Source organism: Nicrophorus vespilloides, unplaced genomic scaffold (genome assembly GCF_001412225.1).
Source record: "Nicrophorus vespilloides isolate i.1.1-1 unplaced genomic scaffold, Nicve_v1.0, whole genome shotgun sequence".
NCBI classification, from domain to species: Eukaryota; Metazoa; Arthropoda; class Insecta; order Coleoptera; family Silphidae; genus Nicrophorus; species Nicrophorus vespilloides.
The window spans coordinates 13,372-33,198 of record NW_017097900.1 but is presented as its reverse complement, the minus strand read 5'-3'; the positions used below and the strand labels follow the sequence as shown (position 1 = coordinate 33,198).

The following is a 19,827-nucleotide window of genomic DNA, read 5'->3' as shown; positions in this document are numbered from 1 at the left end:
ATTCGAATTAAATTCATTTAAAGTCTTTCTTCCCCCCTTAGAGCATTTGCGTGTAGCGGCAATTACATGACTCGCGCTGCTTGCATTCAGTTTCAATTTGCATATTGTTCACGTTTCAATTTTCAGTATGAAACATTTACAGAATTTACATTGAAATACACGAAAATCAAATGAGAATTTTCATTAAGAAAATTTTAGAGAATTAATGAAATATTAAAAATTTTCCTAAACGAACATTAACTGAAATTTAAACTAAACAGGGAAACCTACTAAGTTTATATATGTTACGTACTGAAGTTGCGATAATTTACTATTATGAGAGGCTTCGCGAACTTTGATGAGGGAAAACTTAAAAAAAAAAGTAATGAGCAAAGTTCGGAATTGTCGTTTAGCTTTGTGCGAATCGTGTGATTGCAATTATCAATTAAAGTTGGCGTTAAATGAAATAAAATGCGAGGCAGTGTAGTGTTCGACGCGCCTTTGAGGTGTTTCGCAGTGAGAGTTGGAAGGACTCGAGCGTAAGTTTGATTACATCTAAAGCGGGGCGACAGGAAGAGATGGAAATGGGTGAGATAGGTAAAGAGAGAGAGAAAAGTTTCCGGTTTGTCGGAGTCGTCGACAAATCGTCATTTCCGAGCCGATAAACGCGAAAATTGTTGCGAATCTCGCGCGTCGACAAATAGCAATTCAATGGACGAGGATGGTGAGGAGGAGGAGGAATGCTAATTGAAGGCCCCAATTTCCGTCTCCTCCGGAGTGCTCCATTCGCGTGTCGTGTTTGTGAATCGTTATTATGTGCGAGCATTCATTAATGTGAATGCATGCATTTTCGTTTCAGACCAATTGTCGAGGATTCAAGGACCCCGCCGAATGTGTGTCTGCGTTGGGGGAGGACTATGATCATGATGATGATGATGATGTTATTGAAGAGTTGGTGGAGGGGCGCACACAATGAAAGCGAAAATCCGAAACGGAAACGGAACCGGACTGCATATATATAATTATAATTACCGGCGCTATCCTCTAATCTCGACCACGTAGAAAGTCGCGGATCATGCTATAACGGTTCACACACATACATGTGTGCATTTCCAAGTGCACGTGCCGGAAAAGCTGCTCCGCTTTGAAAATTAATTTGAAATTTATCACATTTACTTCATTATTCCCACTCCATATATAGTATTTTTAATTTGTGAGTTACGTCGATCTCAGTTGAATATTTACATTTTTTTTTTAAATATACATCATCACACAACACACACACACACATAAAAAAACACGCGGTATTATGCTTGAAAACACAAACATAGAGTAATTGTTTTCGCTTATGACCTCATGCTGTATTTTTTTTTAAATTTATTTTTGCACTCAATTCACGGTGATTATAACTGGAAAAACTGGATGTTACAATTTTCCCCCAACGCTAATTATCATTTAATAACAAAAAACAACTTGAAGTATTTTCCATCAAATTAATTATAATTTTCAATCATAATTTTCGAATACATAATTTAACTCAACACTTTTAAAGTAAGTTATTTATAAATCAAATTATATAATTCTAAAACGAAATATCCTGTGTTTATAATTTATAATTTGGTCATTTGTATGCAAGCGGCTTAAGTCCTGTTGGGGTCATTCGCCCTTCGTCTGTTCTCTGTTTTTCATTTAACTATGTTTTGATGCGCTCACTAAAATTTCTATTTATTCTATTTCTCAGTTTAGATTTTTGTTGTTGTATAATTGCATTAATTATTGTTTGGATTCATATACATTTCATCTTTGTATTTAATTACGAAAGCACTTCTAGGTAAAACATTCGACTTAGAATTGTAATTTTATCAGAGAACAAACTTTCTCAAATTTTTAGTTAAACACAACTACGTATTTCTTCGTTCTGAGCCAAATTTTCTTAATACTGAAACACTTTTATGTTACAACTAATATTTACTTTTCTTTCACGAAAAAATACTTACTCACTTACAGATTTGTAAGCCATTGTTTACGAAAGGAAAAATTATATAGAAATATTTGTGTGTTTTCATAAATTTACAAAAATTACGTCTCTTATCTCGCGTTTGATAATTGTTTCCAGTTAAAACTGAAATGCATTGTTAAAACTTATACACTGTAACAGCTAAATCTTAATCTGCGTGCATTCGTCGAGTGTAAATAAAAGCTGCTTTTCCTGGTCGGCTTAATGTGCATTAATTTCATTTCCATTTACAAACTGCACATGTAACACAAATAAAACAGAGCGTTGCACAAAAAAGGTGTATAACAATTGTTGTTGTTATTTTTTGAGAGAAAGAGATTATCAACTGCAGTGGAATATTATTTTTATTAATATTTTTCCAATTGAACTTTATGCATGTTGCACGCGCTGCTTGGTTTTCTCTCTTCTATTTTTTTTTCTCTCATATTATCAATTATTAACGCAACAGGACGTCGATATTGATTACTATTGCCAGGCCGGAGGAGAATGGGAATAAATGGTCGCAAAATCCGGGGCTCCGCGCGCTGCGCATCGCTATTGTTTTTAATTGCAACAAAACAATAATCGATGCACACAAAATAGTACCCATCGGATGGAACAGTTGAAAACGTTTTCCATGGCACAGCTCGCATTGTGTACAATATATATATTGTGTTGCTATGACCAATTTCTATAAATACAAAAACCCGGTTCGTTACGACTTTGTTTTGGTTTTATGTTTTTTTGTTGTTGTTGTTCGTAATTACTCCGTTGGGGGGACAAAAATGGAGCAGAAGTATATGTTTTGTGCGATCAATTGCTTCATCCTCAATAACCAATCCAAAGGCTAGATAATAAATCATGTAATCAAGTATGGCGTGGATTTGAAAACAAAGAATTGTAAAAAGGGTTCGATAATAATGCTTAAAGAGAGAAATCGTTGAAGTTGATAATAAAGAGAGAGAGAGGGAGAAAAAACTTTATTAATATTCGGAAATATACGCACAGTATCTTGATGAAAGCTAATTAATGGGAACGAGTTGATTGCATGACCGATGCTAATGCCCGAGGGGAGAATGTATTTTGTTCGAAAAGTTTCAGGGTAAATTGTTGGTTTTTTTGTCATTTTTTCGTTCGTTTGATTGAAGAGATATGTCAAAATTATATTTGTAATTTATAATAAAACTTTCTGTATTTGTATCCAATATATTACCATACAAATAAAATACAAACATTAATGCTAAATACAATAATAATAGTAAAATTTATAACAAAATTTAAGAATAATCAACACGTTTTATTTTATAATATATAATAGGTACTAGATTATTTTTTCTGAAAAAGATAATAACTAATTACCTTAGTAATTAAAATTCCATAAAATTGTAATTTTCTGCTTAGCAACAAGAAATTTGTTTGTTTCATTCTTCTTTTGTTTTCCAGAAAGTCGGTGGGAAGGAAGTGGAAACGCTTAGCAACAACAACAAGAAAATAATTTGTTTATTTGTTCTTTTGTTTGTTGTTGTTGTTTTCTTCTTCATGAATTGATCCAACAAGATTTTCAGTTTCCTTTACTGTTCTAATTATTGTGTTATCTGTGCGGGCATGTAAACCAGGCTAATGATTAAATTAAACGAAAAGTATGTGGCTGCAATTACTTTAAAAAAAATGTATGATTTGAATTCATCGTTTGTTTACGAAATTGATAGGAAATTGATTGGTAACGATGTCTACTGCGTTTTATCGGAACGAGATAAATGTTGGTATTTATGTGCGACTTTGTAATTTCATCAGTGACCTTAGACATTCGTTTCTCCTCTTTTGGCTGCAGTCTGATTGAAATATTATGAAAGCGCGCGCGCGTAATTAATGACGGTCCGTCTAGAGTTTCACGAAAATAAATATTAAAAAAAATAACTAATTGATAGTAGTGACTTGTTGGTAACGAAGTAATAGATCGTGATGATTTTATTAAAGTATGTTTTGTTTTAGGTGGATTGGATTGGATTCTTTGGAGGATACTTACTGAGTTGTCGCTTTGTGGATTTTGATTTACCGGTTAGTGCTTATTTGGATAATTATTTTTTTTTTGGGGCAGGTGAAAATTAAGAGATGGAAATGTTTGTGGGAATTTGGCCTGAATACTCTGTGCGTGTTTTGCGATGGAAAAAATAGATTTTTGGCAGACGCGCTTCGGAATGCGTTACTTAACGGATCTCTTTGTTTTTGGGGGAGGGCAACAGATTACGATGATGATTATGTTGATGTTTGCGCGCACTGAACGGAAGGGTGTAAATTTAGAATCGATCGACGTCCGCGGAGTGCGGTATTTGCGTCGATGATGGTGATATGAAGTCACTGGTAGAGAGAGATTTCGCATGCACGAACTAAAGAGTAGAGGAAAAATTTTGTTGTCGCGAGCCGGAAAAGCGGAAGCCATCTTGGATTCGGTCGAATTTTCCGACGTTGAAAAATATGGAGAAGCGGCAGATTTGCAGGTGGAGGTCGACCTGCATCTCGACCGCTACTGCGTCTAAACAACGGTGCGGTCTTTGTCTTGCGCGCTGCTTGCATCATCGATCCAGTGAGCGCACTTGTTTGTGCTTGAACCACGGAGAGAACAAAGAACTTTGAAATCTTTGCTTTTTATGTTTGTTTTGTATTTTTTTGCTCTCTCTCTCTCACTCTCTCGATTCATTGCATGGACATCGCGAGGAAAAGGACCGCAGGACCTTCGGAGGTGCGTTTTTCATATTCTATTGCAAAGAGTTTTCTTGCGAGTTTGATTTTTCTTGTTTTTTTTTTATTTTTTTGGATAGATTTAAACGAGGTATTAGTAAATAAACGGATCAGCTGATCTCTTCGGGATTCTCTGGTTCATTGTTCGAAATCCTCTTTTATTATTTCAAAATACGAAGAAGACGTCGCTCACTCACCTTTGGTTGTTGCTGTTTGTTTTAATGTTGTGGTGGTGGTGGAGGTGTTGTTGTTGTTAGGCGAAGAGAGCTGGTCGAAAAATCACGGGAATCACACAAACGTATCGAGTGCAGCATTCAGTCAGCTGAACACTGACAGCCGTTCGGTTATCCTTCCTCCTCCGACCCTTGCCAAGGACCCTGGCCCAACCCCCGACCTGCCCCCGGCCCACGCACGCTCACTCAACAAACCCGAACCCAAACCCGAACAAACTTCTTCTTGCTTTTCTACCACACACATCACCTTTTGTACCTCTCTTTCCCACATACGCACCCACACGACATACGCACTTCTTCACATCCCTTCACATATAGAAGCCCCTTTTTTCTTACCTTTTGGTCCCCCAAAAACGCAATCTTCGTTGCTCTCCGCATTGCCCATCGCCTTCAATCCCTCAACACAAAAAAAAAACATTCTTATTGTGTTCCCATCCTCACCAAGAACGCACTTGCACGCAAAACACATGCTACTACAACTCAGGTAAAAAAAAGGATAAACTTGTCCTATCTACTTTTAAAAATTTCCTCAATCTTAACACACAAACATGTTCCATCCAGTTTCAAATAAAACGAACAACGTTCACAAATTAAATAAACACACAGCAATATACAATATTATTATATAAAAAACGGTTTCCAATAGATAATTATTTGTTTTCATGCAAAACCTCAATTGCTTTTACTTTCTAAACCAATCATATTCATTCGCATATTCCATAACTTTTAATAGTTTATTTATTTCAGGCAAATGCATTTTTATTTCTGCTGATTTCAAATGTATAACAATTATATAATTTTCAGTTACATCACGATAAACATTAATTAATGTTACAACACGATAATCAATAGTAAAAGCTTCAACATTTCAGTTTAATTCAATGGCTACAAATAGTGTTCCACGCGTTACAATAACAGAAAAATTATTATCATTTCACATTTCATAATAACAATTCAATTGGTAAAATCTTCCACTCTATGACAATGTTGGTCTATTGTTTATGTCTACTAACTCGAACATGCAAATTGCAGAAGACTGCAGGTTAAAGTAATAAATAATTCATTTTGCATAATGCTTTTTGGAAGCAGAGTTTTAATGACTAATCAATCATTAAAACGCGAATACCAGTTTACAGTTTTTTCTTTCTTCTTAATGCACCATGAGTAATGCAGCATGCTAATTAGTATAATTACAAAGTAAACAAAGCTTAGGCTGTTTCCATAATACGTCGACACGAATTCGTTGGTCGGTGGTGGTACGAGTAGAAGAAGAGAGACAATGGATTGGATTATCTCTATGTGTAACCACAAAGAAGACGAAAATGGCACCAAGAACACTCATCTCTCTGACCGCCGTCGCATTTACATCCATTTCTATTGTTCTCTATAGACACTGCACACAGGTTAAACTTGTTTGCCTGATGCAACTCCGGTGTCGCTACAAGTTTCAGAAGAAATCCCCGAGATTTCTATTTATTTAACATCATTATACTCATTCTCTCTTTCACTCAAACAATCCATCGCTCCTTATTTATTTTATTTTTTTTGCATTTACCATTCCGAAACGAATTTGTTTCAATGTGCACCTGCGGTAATTGGTCTTTGGTGGAAAATCGCAATGCGCGGAATAAATTAGAAAGCATTCGGTGGAAAATAAAATGATGTATTATCATTTGCAGATAAACCGCTTCGATGTTCTTCTCCAGGTTGAGAAAACTCAGTCCTCTGAGGAGGAAAGCGACCATCGTCGGTCTGACTGTCTCCTCCTCGACCGGCGTCTATCTGGCAGTTAAAGATCCCACGGATCTTTCATCCACCATCGGCGCTGGCATTAGGTTTCTACGGTACGTATATTAATTGCGTTTACAGCTAAATTTAATTATTTCCATAACTAGTTTATATTTCATTAAACAAGATTCTTAGCAAAATAAGAGCATAATTGGTATACTTTGGTAAGAGGCTATTTATTGTTTCGCTTGTTGCCAAAAAATATAAATATTTTTGCTATTCTATTTAGATCTTCAAAAACATTTTGTTTTCTTTATAAAATTTACTTTAATTTAGAATTTGATTTATTTATGTTTCAGATCAATAAAAATCGGAATGATGATATCGCTCGATTACTACATATCGATGTTGGGTTTAACTGAGGGTCAAGGGAATTACGAGTACATGATGAGCGCTACTCATCAGAGAGCGGCCAACCGAATATTGGAGGGTTGTTTGGTAAATGGAGGAACTTATATAAAAATAGGCCAGGGATTAGTTAGTTTAAGTCACATTCTGCCTAAAGAGTTTATCAAGACTTTGACGCAACTGCAAGACAAATGTTTGGTGAGGGCGGACGACGAAATCAAGACGCTTTTCGTCGAGGATTTCGGTAAAACGCCGGATGAAATTTATAAAAGTTTCGATACAGAACCAATAGCTGCAGCCAGTTTGGCGCAAGTGTATAGGGCGACGACCAAAGATGATCAGGAGGTGGCGGTTAAAGTGCAGTACATAGATCTGCAGAAGAGATTCGTTACAGACGTGGCGACAATCAATTTCCTGCTGAAGGTGGTCGGCCTGATGCATCCCAACTTTGATTTCGGTTGGATAGTGGCGGACGTGGTGGGCAGTCTCCGACAGGAGCTTGACTTCCTCAACGAAGGAAAGAATTCGGAGCAGTGCGCCAAAGACCTGAAGCATCTTAGTTTCGTGCACGTGCCTAAAGTGTTCTGGGATCTGAGCAGTCAGAGGGTTCTGGTCACCGAGTACGTTGATGCCATCAAGATCAACAACAAGGAGGCCCTCCAGAAGAACGGTTTCTCTCTGACCGACATCAACAACAAACTGTTCAAGACTTTCGGCGAGCAGATCTTCCAAACTGGTTTCGTGCACGCCGATCCGCACCCCGGAAATGGTAAATCCCGCAAGTTTCTTCTATAAGTTTTTTAGGCACTTAACGAATTACGAATAATTTGCAAAAAAAATAAAAATAAAAACACAATCGCCTGAAACCAGTTTTAGTTCGGAAGCACGAGAAGAGAACGCAACTGGTTTTGTTGGATCACGGCCTGTACCAGCGGATGTCGAACGAAAATCGGGTCGCTCTGAGTCACTTCTGGAAAGCCATCGTCCTTAAGGACCACAAGGCCATGGCCAAATACTCCCTCGATTTAGGTGTCAAAGGTAAACAACAGCAATTCTAAAAATAATCTAATAGTTTCCAATAGCTAAAGTAAATTCGTACGTAAATGGATGCGTGTACTGCTGCAAGACATAAAGACGCATTTTTAGCGCATGATTCAGTGTTGAACGACGTCGCAACAAAGCGGAATAATTAAAGCTCTCTGCTCTTTTAAGATTATGGAATGTTGGCCGAGGTCCTCACACAAAGGCCTTTAAAATCCAAGAATTTCAGGCTCATCAGCAAGTTGAGCGATGAGGAGCTCAAATACATGGCGCAATTCGCGCAGCAGAGGTTCGATCTCATCATGGACACGCTCAAGAGCATGCCTACAAGCTTGCTCTTCGTGGTGAGGTGAGCACTCTCTCGAATTATTTGTTTTAACGAATTAAAAATATTAATTTGTGCATATTAATTATTTCTGCAGAAACTTAAACACGATTCGTTCGATAGCCCACGACCACGGTGACCCTATAGATAGGTACACGGTTTTGGCCAGGGAAGCAACCAAAACCGCTTTCAGCACTGAAAATAATTTCATCAAAAGATTAACTGTGATCCCGAGTAGAGTTTACTTTGAAATACAATTACTGTAAGTAATTATACCAAATTCATCTGCATCTTCTTATCAATTGCTTTTTTTTTTAAGGAATGGAAGATTGATGGTATGGTTTATGAGGACATTTTTAAATATATTGTATATGTTGGGGAGGTCGCCTGACGCGAGTTCGATCATCTCCAAGATTGTTTAAGTTTTATTTTATTGTTATTAATAAAGTTATATATATGTACAATTTGCATTGTAAATAAAGGTTTGACTTGTTCAAATAAAATGTTAATTAATTTATTGGTCTGGCAATACAGTACAAATTTGTTAAATTAAAAAATAATCCACAAGCACAAAGAGAAAATATGAGTGTGACTGTGTGAGAAAACAGTGTGTGTGTGTGTATGTATGTATGCACGAGTGTGTTTGACGAGAACACAATCCAATTACCTATAAAAAGTCCATCATGAAAGTATTGCAATTGACCATAAATTAAGCAGTTTTCGCACGGATCGCGGCACGCTTCGATGTGACGGCCTGAAAAATAAAGAGATTCGATTGGTGAGTGAAATGAAAACGAAAAAAACAACGAAAAATCTTACCTGGAAACCTGATTTGATGCTGGCGACCGAACACCTGGACCCGCAGGTTTCGCACTGCAGGAAGAATAACCTAGTGTCCTTCTGCAGGATGGTATCGGGGGAGCGGCAGGTGTGGCACGTAACGTATTCCTTAATATATCTCCTTAATACATTTTCTATTTGCTTCTGCTGGAAACGGCCCTTGATGATGAGCTGACTATTGCCGTCCACGGAACCGCTCGTACCCAACTCGGCGAGCAGGAAATCGAGCAAATGCTTCGGCTGCCTGTGCAGCGTCTTGCAGATTTCGGTGAAATTGGCAAAGGACGTCTTCTTCGTTCCTATCCTGACTACCTGCGGTGGCTTCATCACAAACTTCTGTTTCTTTCCCGCCACCATATCAGGATTCTTGTCTCTCATTATCTCGAATACGCGATTCAGCAGCTCCTCGTATGTGTAATCTCTGTCACTCGACATCCATTGAACAGAACTCTCGTCGACTATATTCATCAACAAGAACAAACAAACAATTAAACACTCGCAAATCTCAGCGGGCAGACGACACGCATCCTGTACATAACAAACTCATACCTTCATCTGGTAGTCTTTCAACTAAGCAGCATGCAAATACAATTCAATTTACACCACATATTCTTAGAGACTAACACATATAGAGCGAATATCTGTAATTACCATTTTCTTTGTCTTCCTGCTTATCATCAGCTTCAGCCATCAGTTCATCCAAGTCCTTCTTCTTCTTTTTCTTCTTCTTGGCTTTGCTGAAGTCCAATTCCAGGTCAAAGTTATCGTCCATGGCCACATCATCCTGATTTCCACCTTCGCCTTCACCTTCCTCTTTGTCTGGCAGAGCGTTGTCCAGGTCATCCAAGTTGAAGGTTTTCTTCTTCTTCTTTTTCTTCTTCAAATCTAGATCCAAGTCATCCACATCATCTTTGAAGAGTTCATCTGCAGCTGAGGGCGCAGATTCAACGGTATCGCCTTCGGCCAAGGCGGCGTCGATGTCGAAGGTCTTCTTCTTCTTCTTCTTTTTCTTCAAAGTTGGATCGAATATCTGTGCATAGGTCAAAGAGGAACATTATGGTAGCAACAAAAACTCGTACAGCGCACAGGCATAACCTCCAAGCCAATAATGACAGATGCTATGTACGTATAATGCGAAGTACTTACCGAATCCTCCTCAGTCATTTTGATGTTAATTTGATCCGCGCGAAGACACCTATTTAACAACAACTAGACTGTATCTAGTAACCGGCTGCAGACCAAAGTATTTGGCCAATTTGTTCGGTGAAATTATTGCATCAGCCTTTCGCTATGCCACATGTGATTCAATAAGGATCGATACAGTGCTACCATCACTGAAGTCACCAACAAACCAAAGAACTATCAGCTTCTTTTACAAACGACAATTGACAATTCCAAGAACCACCGAATCTTTAAGAATTAAACCAATTATAAATAAGACTTCAAACGCATATTTACAAACAAAGCAATATAAATAATGTTTGGTATAGCTGAAGACATTTGGTAGACCTGATCTTTTTGTTTTGACATCTCTCAGTTGGCTTGTCAATGTCATCTGTCAGTGGTGGTGTGTTGTTGGTTTGATGCAGGAGGCAGGCATACAGGAAGAGACAGAGGATTTTTGTAGATTGCTTTGATAGACTGAAGAACAACTTCCATAAACCCTCAGAATGGCGAATCCCAGAGGAAAACGCAACTAGCCACAGGGATGTCCCCTCTAGATTGATCCTTTTTACTTGATGTTTTACTTTTTTACTTTATTTATTTGCTTGCCTCATTAACTGAGTCTGAGTTCTTTCGGCTGTTAAGGTAATTGCTCTTCTTTCTATGTACGTAATCTACATGTTTAATATATTGATTTAATTTGATGAATGGAACATATATATATTTATAAATAGAAAATTATTTTTTGGCTTAGATAAACAGTTATTTGATTTGTGCCAGCTTTGTTTTGAACACATTAAACTTTTGTCGTTCCTTCGGTGGGGCTGACAGCTGTGTTATTTTATCTGTCTCTGTGCCATCACTCTCTCCCCTTTCATCTCCTATCCCTTTGCCATACATTGAAATTTGTATGGATGTGTGTATGTATAAACAGCCTGAGCTAATCTCATTACTTAGAGCCATAAATTTAGATTAATTATCTTTTATGTATTTGTTTATTTACCTACACCTCCATTTATTGGAGATAAACCACTTCATTTTGTTGCAGACTATGATAAATGACATTTCCCTGTTGCTATCAGGAAACAAGATTAATATATATATATAAAAAAAAAGCATTGTACAACAAGATATTAATGTTTGCATGCCTAGTGTACATATACATTATTTTTAATTATCTCGCATGCTTTGCGGATATTAAATCAACATTTAGAGCGTTTCTAAACGCGCCGATTTCCGTCGAAACAGATTACCTTTTCGCACACACATACAGCATAACGAAGATATATTGGTTCGTTTTATTCGCAAAATATATCCAATTTATTTAAAGAGAAGAAATTCACCTAAAACTAAATTAAATAATATTATTGGAACTCACTGTTTCGAAATTTAGGTGAATCAACTCCAATTCCACTGATAAAATTTAAAATAGCTTCGATGTTTGTCGTTCACGGAACTAAACTGTAACTGGTTTAAGTAAATGCGTAAGATTTACGTAAAGATGGTATTGATATGGAGTCGTAATGTGGGAAACGTTTCCACAAATACAATCACTTCGGCAATTAGTAATACGTACTAATTCCGTTTGCGTCCGGTTCGTCCTTGGCTCTTTTCAAATTCCCAGTTTTACTAATGTCCCTGCATGAAGAAGTCGCCTGAAAATGTGCAGTGTACTAACATCCCTTATGTTTCTATCCCTTAAGGAAAAGTACATGAAAAATTTGGGGGTGTTTCCTCTCGATATCATTATACATTATTTTGATTGTTTTTTTTTTGTTGGTTTCAGGGTGAAGACGAAAAATATGTTCGGCCTATTCAACGGGGCTTTCTCATCGTCGGGGGCGGGTTACATCCCCGAGATGGAGCAGATCATCAGCCAGCTGGAGCGAGGGACTCTGGTCAGTAAGTATTCCTGGCAGAAGAAGGTCGAGAACAAGAGCCTGAGCATTCGGAGGGAAACCAGGCAAATCGTTTGGACGAGAACGACGTCCGGACCGAAGCCGACGTACGAAGGAGCCGTCGACATTAGGGAAATCAAGGAGATCCGAGCCGGAAAGAATTCGAAGGATTTCGAGAAGTGGTCGGAGGAGAGCAAGAAGGTGGACTCCAAACGATGCTTTGTTATATTCTACGGTTCCGAATTTAAATTGCGAGTTCTTAGCATCGCAGGTAACGATTTCCTATTTGCACCATTGCAGTTTTAGATTGTTTTAAATGTATATATATTTTTTTTAGCTCTTTCCGAGAAGGAATGCGAGCTATGGTTGAAGGGTCTTCGGTATCTGGTGAAAGACACCGTGACTGCTCCGTATCCGTTGAAGGTGCAGGGCTGGCTGAGACGTGAGTTCTACACCATGGAGAATCCTCGAGAGGCTGTGACTCTCAAGGAGATCAAATCTTTCTTGCCCCGTTTGAACTGCAAGATACCCACCAACAAACTGAGAGAGATTTTCAACGATGTGGATGCGAGAAAGAGGAGCGAAATCGGTTACGATGATTTCTCCGCTCTCTACCACAAGTTGATCTTCAACGAAAACGTAATATTTCTCTTCTCGTTATTATACATTTTCAAGCATTTTTTCTAATATTTTCTATTTCGAATTTTTTTCTTTGAAATAGAAAATAGTTTACCGTGGTGTTCGAATGGATTGTATAAGCATTCTATTATTATTTCTCCTTTATATATCATCTTTCGACATTAAATTTGAATATAAGTGCTGAAGCGTAACGTCTCGCTGGAGCCGAAACTGGGTCGCGACATTTCAGAGCCTTCACATTTAACAACAATGGTGTCAACGCTTATTTATGAAATCTCATTATTGATTTTCCAGTTATTGTATACTCTAATAGTTCTTAAAAACTGAATTTGACTTCAATTGGAGATTACGTAAATCTGAGATTCGATCCATTTATATTATAAGATGTTAAAATACTAATTTTATAATAATAATATCAATGTGCTAATTTTATATTTCTTATTGTTTGCAGAATATACAAGATATCTTTGATAAGTACGATGATTACTGTGAGAATCGCACGCAGTTAACACTTCAGGAATTTCAAAGTTTTTTGGTATCCGAACAAAAGGATGCTTTGGGCAACGACGAAAGAAGAGTCTCAAAATTTATTTGCGATTTCTTGAAAGTAAGTTTGTTTTGTTTTGAGCATATAAACATAGTATTATTATATATACTAAATATGTATTGTTTTTAGGATCCACAGCGTGACGTGCAGGAACCTTTCTTCTTGATCTCGGAGTTTATTGATTATCTTTTCTCAAAGCAGAACGATCTTTGGGATCCGACCAAAGATATCGTTTATCACGATATGTCGCGGCCTCTCTCTCATTACTGGATCGCTTCCTCTCATAACACGTAATATTGATTATTTGTTATTGTTGTAGAATAAGATTTGATGGGGAGTTGTTTTTAGGTATTTGACTGGTGATCAGTTCTCTAGCGAATCTTCGGTGGAGGCGTACGTGAGATGTTTGAGGATGGGATGCAGATGCATCGAATTGGATTGCTGGGATGGACCTGATGGTATGCCCTTCATTTACCACGGTCACACTCTGACGACGAGGATCAAGTTTATGGATGTGATAAAGACGATCAAAGAGCACGCTTTTGCGACTTCCGAATATCCTGTGATTCTGTCGATCGAAGACAACTGCTCTCTACCGCAACAGCGGAACATGGCCACGGCCATGCAGGATGTATTCGGGGATATGCTTTTGACGCATTCGGTGGAAAGGAACGAGAAGCAACTGCCGTCACCAAATCAGCTTCGCGGAAAGATCATTCTTAAGCACAAGAAGTTGCCGGAGGGCCAGGAGGAAACGTTTCTAGTCAGGAATGAGGCGAACGATATGGATCTGAGGAATTCCCTGAAGAACGGTATCATGTACTTGGAGGATCCGGTGGATAGGGATTGGAATCCGCACTTTTTCGTGCTCACCCAGAGCAAGCTGTTCTACATCGACAAGTACAAGCAGGATCAGGAGAGCGATAGGTCAGAGGATGAGGACGAGGCGCCGGTGTTTCATCACCACAAGACGGACGTGCCCAACGAAGAGCTGCATTTCAGCGAGAAGTGGTTCCACGGTCGTCTGCCCAAAGGCAGAGAGGAGGCTGAGCAACTGCTGAAGACTTACTCGAATCTGGGCGATGGAGATGGGACCTTCTTGGTGCGCGCGAGCGTCACGTTTGTTGGCGAATACAGTCTCTCCTTCTGGAGGAACGGCTCTGTGAATCATTGCAGAATCCGATCTCGCCAAGACAAGCAACAAACCAAGTATTATTTGACTGATACCAAGTATTTCGATAGTTTATATAGTCTGATCACGCATTACCGCACACATCCACTGGTCACACCTGAGTTTTCAATAATTTTAAAAGATCCGGTGCCGCAGCCGAACAAGCACGAAGGTAAAGAGTGGTACCATCAGCAGACCTCGCGAATTCAGGCGGAGGAGATGCTGAAGCGCGTCAGAACTGAGGGATCTTTTCTTGTTCGCCAGAGCGAAAATGATCCCAACTCTTACACCATTAGTTTCAAGTATGTTCGAAAACATCATCACCATTCATAATGCATACTTATAACATCAAAATTTGCTTTAGGGCCGATAAGAAGATCAAGCATTGCAGAATCAAGAGGGAAGGCAGATTGTACACCATCGGCAACGTGGAATTCGAAAGTCTTGTCGAGTTGATCAACTACTACAAGCTTCATCCGCTTTACAGGAAAGTCAAATTGTGCTATCCGCTGAACGAGGATTTCCTCAGAAGGATGGGAGCGGTAAGTTATTTCTTTACAATTTACAGTTATACGTTTCAAGAAATTAATATCAACATTACACATCACAACCGTGTGCATGAAAGACAGGAATTTATAAAAAATCTTACAGTAATTTTACTTGTAATGTACACAGTTGCACTTGTTTGGTTTTCCAATAAATCGGATATTTTATTGAAAAATACCTTATTCGTACCATAATACACTTTCAAAAAATACAAAAATCGTCATGCTGAAAATTAATTTCATTGCAACATCAATTAAATTAACTGAATATACAAATTGTCGGTGTTGTTTCAAAGAAATAACCATTCCGATGTTGTATTTATAAATGACCATGATTATGTGGGATGGGGCAATAATTTTAGAAACAATTTTCTGGGATAGTCCTTCCAAAGAGAATAACGGTAAATGTCTTCGAAGATGATTACATACACATTCCCTCGACGGACACCCGAAACCCGTTTTTATTCCGTCGTCGTTATATTTTTTTCTAAATTCTTCTTCCAATCACGCCGGATTGTTTCTTGGAGCGGAAGAATTAGAACCGTAGTTTAATCCCCCACATTAGGTCGATGAACCGGACGGCCTTGACTATTATCCCTTATCCACGTATTCTATTACGAATGTATAAATACGAGATACAGATCTAAACCGTCGACCAGTTCCGTGGGATCCGTGGGCAATTAAAAATTCCTAATTTAAATTACAAAATAAAACAGATACAGAGACGAAAGATAAAAGAAACAACAAACTTTTAAATTATTTTTATTTATCGAATTGGGGGTCGTATAATAATATAGTTTATTGGCGTTTTAACTAATTACGGTCATAAAAGTGTCGTACTTTGCTTATAATTTATTGTACTCATGTGAAAACGAATTTAATAGAGTTTTAGTATTTGTTTAATTTAGTTTGAACAAATAAAGTTTTCTATTTTGTAATACTTGTGGTAATAGGTTAAATAGTGAAAAATAGTACGGTTTATTTTTTTAAAAAAATGTTATATTTATTTTATTTATACATATTATAAATCATTTATTTTTTGTTTATACAAAGGTAGACAAAAAGATTTAAAATCATCATTGCACCAATCCGACCCACATATAGAATTTTTCTACTCGTCATTAAAATTACAAAATTTTCTCTTAAGGCTAATTTACAACTGTACTTATATTATTATAATATATATTTATGCTATTTAACTTAAATTGAATACAAGTAATCGTGAAGAAAAACATCAGTCTTAAGTAGTAATAATAATTAGAATATACAAATGCGGTATGCAATAAATTAAAGTCGTCAAGAGACTCGTTCGTCTTAAAGCTATTTGCGAAAGCATCTCCGATTCGTTCAAGTTTTGTGATCGGAGCTATAGTTAATAAGAATGTACAAATAACTACTTAAAATTTAAGTCAGTCTTCTGATTGACTACGGTTTTTAATTAACTACGAGTTTCAAGCGTCCGCAGCTTTGGGGTAGCTCGGGAAAAACATGAATTGGTTCTTGGGATTGTTTTGAAGTTTAGCCAGATCTTCCTTGGTGGCAAGGAGCATGGGAATCATGTAACGGACTTGTGGTTTCGGGGTTTCCGCTTCGGTTTGTTGGTAGGTTATTGTGTAATCGGGGACTTTCTCGGTTTGCGTTTCGATTTGTTGTTGCTGGACGATTTGCGGGTTGGCGTGCTGGTAGATCATTCCGGTTTGCGGGTTAATGTAGAATTTTGGTGCTGGATTGTAGGATTCTTTCGGGGTTTCTGTGGTTGTCGGCTGGGGTGGCTTCGAGTTGCGGATGATCGATCCGGTCTTCGGGTCTAGGTAGTATTGGTATTGGGCTGGAAGAGGAACCTGGTTGGATTGACTCTGGGGTTGGGCGACGGTTTCGACGTTCTCGTTTTCGGGAATGTCGGGGATCTGGACGAAACTCTGAGTGCTGGGCAATGGTTTGTACCAGTAAAAGTAGGTCTTACCATTGGTTAACATAGTTTTCTGCAAGACCAGAGGCTCCAGTTTGACGTACTTGTACTTTTGATTGGGGGTGGCTCCGGTGACGGCTTCGAATTTCTCGACGTTCGTAGCTGTTTCATCCATGACTGGGGAGATGGTGGTGAACGGTTTCTCGGTGAACTCTTCGTTGATTTCGCTCGCAGATGGTTCCAATCTTTCGCCCAATTTATTGTTGGTTCTGTAGCCGAAGACATCCGCTGGTTGATGCGCGATGTAGAAGAAATTCCCGTTCTCCACGGGTTTCGGTCTCAGAAATTCGGGCTTCATTACAGGCCCGAACGGAATTATGGTTTGGATCGGTTTCGGCGTTGTCGTCGTCGTGCTTCCTCCGAAGCCCAGCTTGAAGAAGTTCATGCATTTCAAACGCAACTCCTCGATGGATTGCTTTTCCTTCTCCTGCTTCGTGAGCACCTTGCTGGGCGCTTTCTCTTTCATCTCCGGGTACTGCTTATTTTCCAATAGGATTTTCTTGATTGTCTCCGTCTGCTCCTTCACCAATTCCGAGAGCGTTTTGTTCTTCACCTCGGCAATGGGTTGGAGTGCTGTCGTTACTTCCATCGTCGTCTCCGGCAAGGTGGTAGTAGTCGTCGCATCTTGGCATTGGGCCGCCAAAATAAGCGTGAAGATCTGCATTGAATGAAAGTAATTCGTTAGCAATTCGATACTCGCTCAGGAGGAGCAGACTTTTCGACTTACCAGCGCAAGGGTCTTCATGTTTATGTGTATGTGTGTTCGGAATACAAATACAAAAAGGCACTTGTCCGTGGTGCGGAACCTGTTTCCTGAATAGCGAACGCACAATAGATTCCAAAATCACTCGCTGTGACTCCCTTTATACCTTTTTTTTGTTGTTGGCTGTGCCTTCCTCTTCTTCGTTATTCCTCCCTTGTCCTCTTATCCCCCACCACACGGAAATCACGGCTCCTCCTCCGCCCACCTGTATCACGAAGGGCGAACAAGAGAGTCTCTACCTGCGACCGAGAAAGCAATTTTGATCTTCCAAACTAATACCGTAACAATTAAAGAAATAATTGATGCGGAGGTGAAGCGGCGTGGACGTGTTGTGGGTCAAAAACCCCGACGGAAAAATATATATATATATATACTTCTTCACATAAATAAAGCGGGATTATGTCGTAAGCTAATACCCATCATATTTACCGATTATTCGATAATTCCCAAAAAAAAACCTGTTCCCAGCAAAGTAATTTGTTGAAAATCGATCTACATTTTATTTCATTTACGTTTAAATTTAAACCTGCTATTGTTTACAAAATAAATGATTTTCACTGTTTATCAATGTACACTGCACACTCACTTTTAATCGATCAACTTGTTCTTAAGCATTTCAGGTAGATGCGTTTGCGTCTTGTTGTTTTTTTTCTTCTTAGTCTTCTTTTCTTGTATAATGTATAATTGAATCGTGTTGGCTTTCGGAGAGGTCAAGCCTACTGATGATGTCCGTGCGCTCGGCGTGTCGTTGCCTTACCGAATGGGTTTTTTCCCATTTAAATTGTTAATCACATATCCAAGACACATTCCGCTTCCTTTTGTTGTCTTTAACAGCAAATCAAACACTTGCTCGTGCGTGAATACTAAAAAAAAAAAACATTCATAAACATATTCGTTCTGTAGGCGAAATTTACATATTCATTTTTCGCTATCGCCAAGTTGAATTTGAACGGAGCATTCGCGATCAGTTATTTTATTCCTTCCCCATAGTTTTAGTTATAATTTGCATATTCTTAATTTTATGCATCAGAAGTCCATTTTTTAGTAGCACGCCTTAAAAACATATATTTTTTTTTATAACTTTGAGAACGAATTACACAAAAACGATCTTATATATTACATTTTAATGTAAGTAATCACATTAATGTAATTAACGTGCGTGGTCATTGAGTAAATGAAACAAAAATTGAAGACAAAGCTTTTCTAAGCTTTAAAAAAATGTTTTTCATATTACAGAATTACAGAAAAAATGGTAATAACTGCAAATCTCATATTACACACATATTAAAGCTTGTATATTTAACTTTAATTTAAGTATATTTGCTTGTAATTAGCATGCGAGATCATCGAGTTAAACAATAAAATGCGAAGGCACTTTCAGAGCGAATTACGGAAAAAATAGTAATAGCTACAAAAGTCACAAAACTTGTGAAATTAATATTTGAAAAGCTAATGTATTCTTATATGAGTTGATGTTATAATATATGTAAAGTGATTATATTCTCTTTTTTTTTTTGTTACAGCATGACTACACCAATCCGTATAACAGTACGCCTTCCTACATGGATCCAAGCGCATTCTCGAATCCCAAGGTAATTTGTGGTGGCCCAAATAGATTACCGAAGAGGCAGTTAAAAGCGAGTCTCCCTTACGTTACTTTTTTTTTTGTATTTGAAATTATTTGAAGGAATGTACTTTATTAATGGATCTCACGCTTTAGATTACAGTTAAAGCTCTGTACAATTACGACGCCCGACAAGAGGATGAGCTTACCTTCTGCACGAATGCCATCATCACTAATGTCGTTAAGCCCGAGCAGAGCGAGGGCTGGTGGCGCGGAGA

General features: G+C 38.1%; 4 protein-coding genes across 7 annotated transcripts in view; 2 read left to right on the top strand and 2 right to left on the bottom strand.

Annotated features, from left to right (window-relative positions):
* The first annotated feature begins 325 nt into the window (after positions 1-325).
* Positions 326-8,978, top strand: LOC108561342 (uncharacterized aarF domain-containing protein kinase 5). Of its 2 annotated transcripts, XM_017919225.1 has the most exons (8): positions 326-518; positions 3,968-4,715; positions 6,627-6,791; positions 7,035-7,852; positions 7,954-8,121; positions 8,296-8,473; positions 8,547-8,711; positions 8,769-8,978. In XM_017919225.1, exons 3-8 carry the CDS (start codon positions 6,640-6,642, stop codon positions 8,869-8,871), a joined length of 1,584 nt encoding a protein of 527 aa, XP_017774714.1. In that variant the 5' UTR covers positions 326-518; positions 3,968-4,715; positions 6,627-6,639; the 3' UTR covers positions 8,872-8,978. The 2 variants fall into 2 exon arrangements, with proteins under 2 accessions (XP_017774714.1, XP_017774713.1); XM_017919224.1 differs by lacking the exon at positions 326-518 and having other exon boundaries at positions 3,477-4,033.
* LOC108561343 (eukaryotic translation initiation factor 2 subunit 2) lies at positions 8,948-10,617 on the bottom strand. 2 transcript variants are annotated; one of them, XM_017919226.1, is made up of 5 exons: positions 10,436-10,617; positions 9,941-10,319; positions 9,839-9,859; positions 9,269-9,747; positions 8,948-9,203 (listed from the first exon to the last, which is right to left on the bottom strand). In XM_017919226.1, exons 1-5 carry the CDS (start codon positions 10,451-10,453, stop codon positions 9,159-9,161), a joined length of 942 nt encoding a protein of 313 aa, XP_017774715.1. In that variant the 5' UTR covers positions 10,454-10,617; the 3' UTR covers positions 8,948-9,158. The 2 variants fall into 2 exon arrangements, with proteins under 2 accessions (XP_017774715.1, XP_017774717.1); XM_017919228.1 differs by lacking the exon at positions 9,839-9,859 and having other exon boundaries at positions 10,436-10,616.
* A 212-nt stretch (positions 10,618-10,829) lies between these two features.
* LOC108561344 (1-phosphatidylinositol 4,5-bisphosphate phosphodiesterase gamma-1-like) overlaps positions 10,830-19,827 on the top strand; it is an 11,242-nt gene continuing 2,244 nt past the window's right edge. The window contains 9 exon segments of the mRNA XM_017919229.1: positions 10,830-11,098; positions 12,240-12,622; positions 12,689-12,990; positions 13,442-13,597; positions 13,667-13,827; positions 13,886-15,010; positions 15,073-15,250; positions 19,509-19,577; positions 19,706-19,827. The exon segment at positions 19,706-19,827 is cut by the window's right edge and continues 41 nt beyond it. Of these exon segments, the coding sequence (XP_017774718.1) occupies positions 12,256-12,622; positions 12,689-12,990; positions 13,442-13,597; positions 13,667-13,827; positions 13,886-15,010; positions 15,073-15,250; positions 19,509-19,577; positions 19,706-19,827 (2,480 nt within the window). The 5' untranslated portion in view covers positions 10,830-11,098; positions 12,240-12,255.
* Positions 16,531-19,827, bottom strand: LOC108561345. 2 transcript variants are annotated; one of them, XM_017919231.1, is made up of 5 exons: positions 19,759-19,827; positions 18,572-18,848; positions 18,092-18,224; positions 17,950-18,035; positions 16,531-17,880 (listed from the first exon to the last, which is right to left on the bottom strand). In XM_017919231.1, the coding sequence occupies exons 4-5, from the start codon at positions 17,965-17,967 to the stop codon at positions 16,705-16,707; spliced, it is 1,194 nt and encodes a 397-aa protein (XP_017774720.1). In that variant the 5' UTR covers positions 17,968-18,035; positions 18,092-18,224; positions 18,572-18,848; positions 19,759-19,827; the 3' UTR covers positions 16,531-16,704. The 2 variants fall into 2 exon arrangements, with proteins under 2 accessions (XP_017774720.1, XP_017774719.1); XM_017919230.1 differs by having other exon boundaries at positions 17,950-18,224.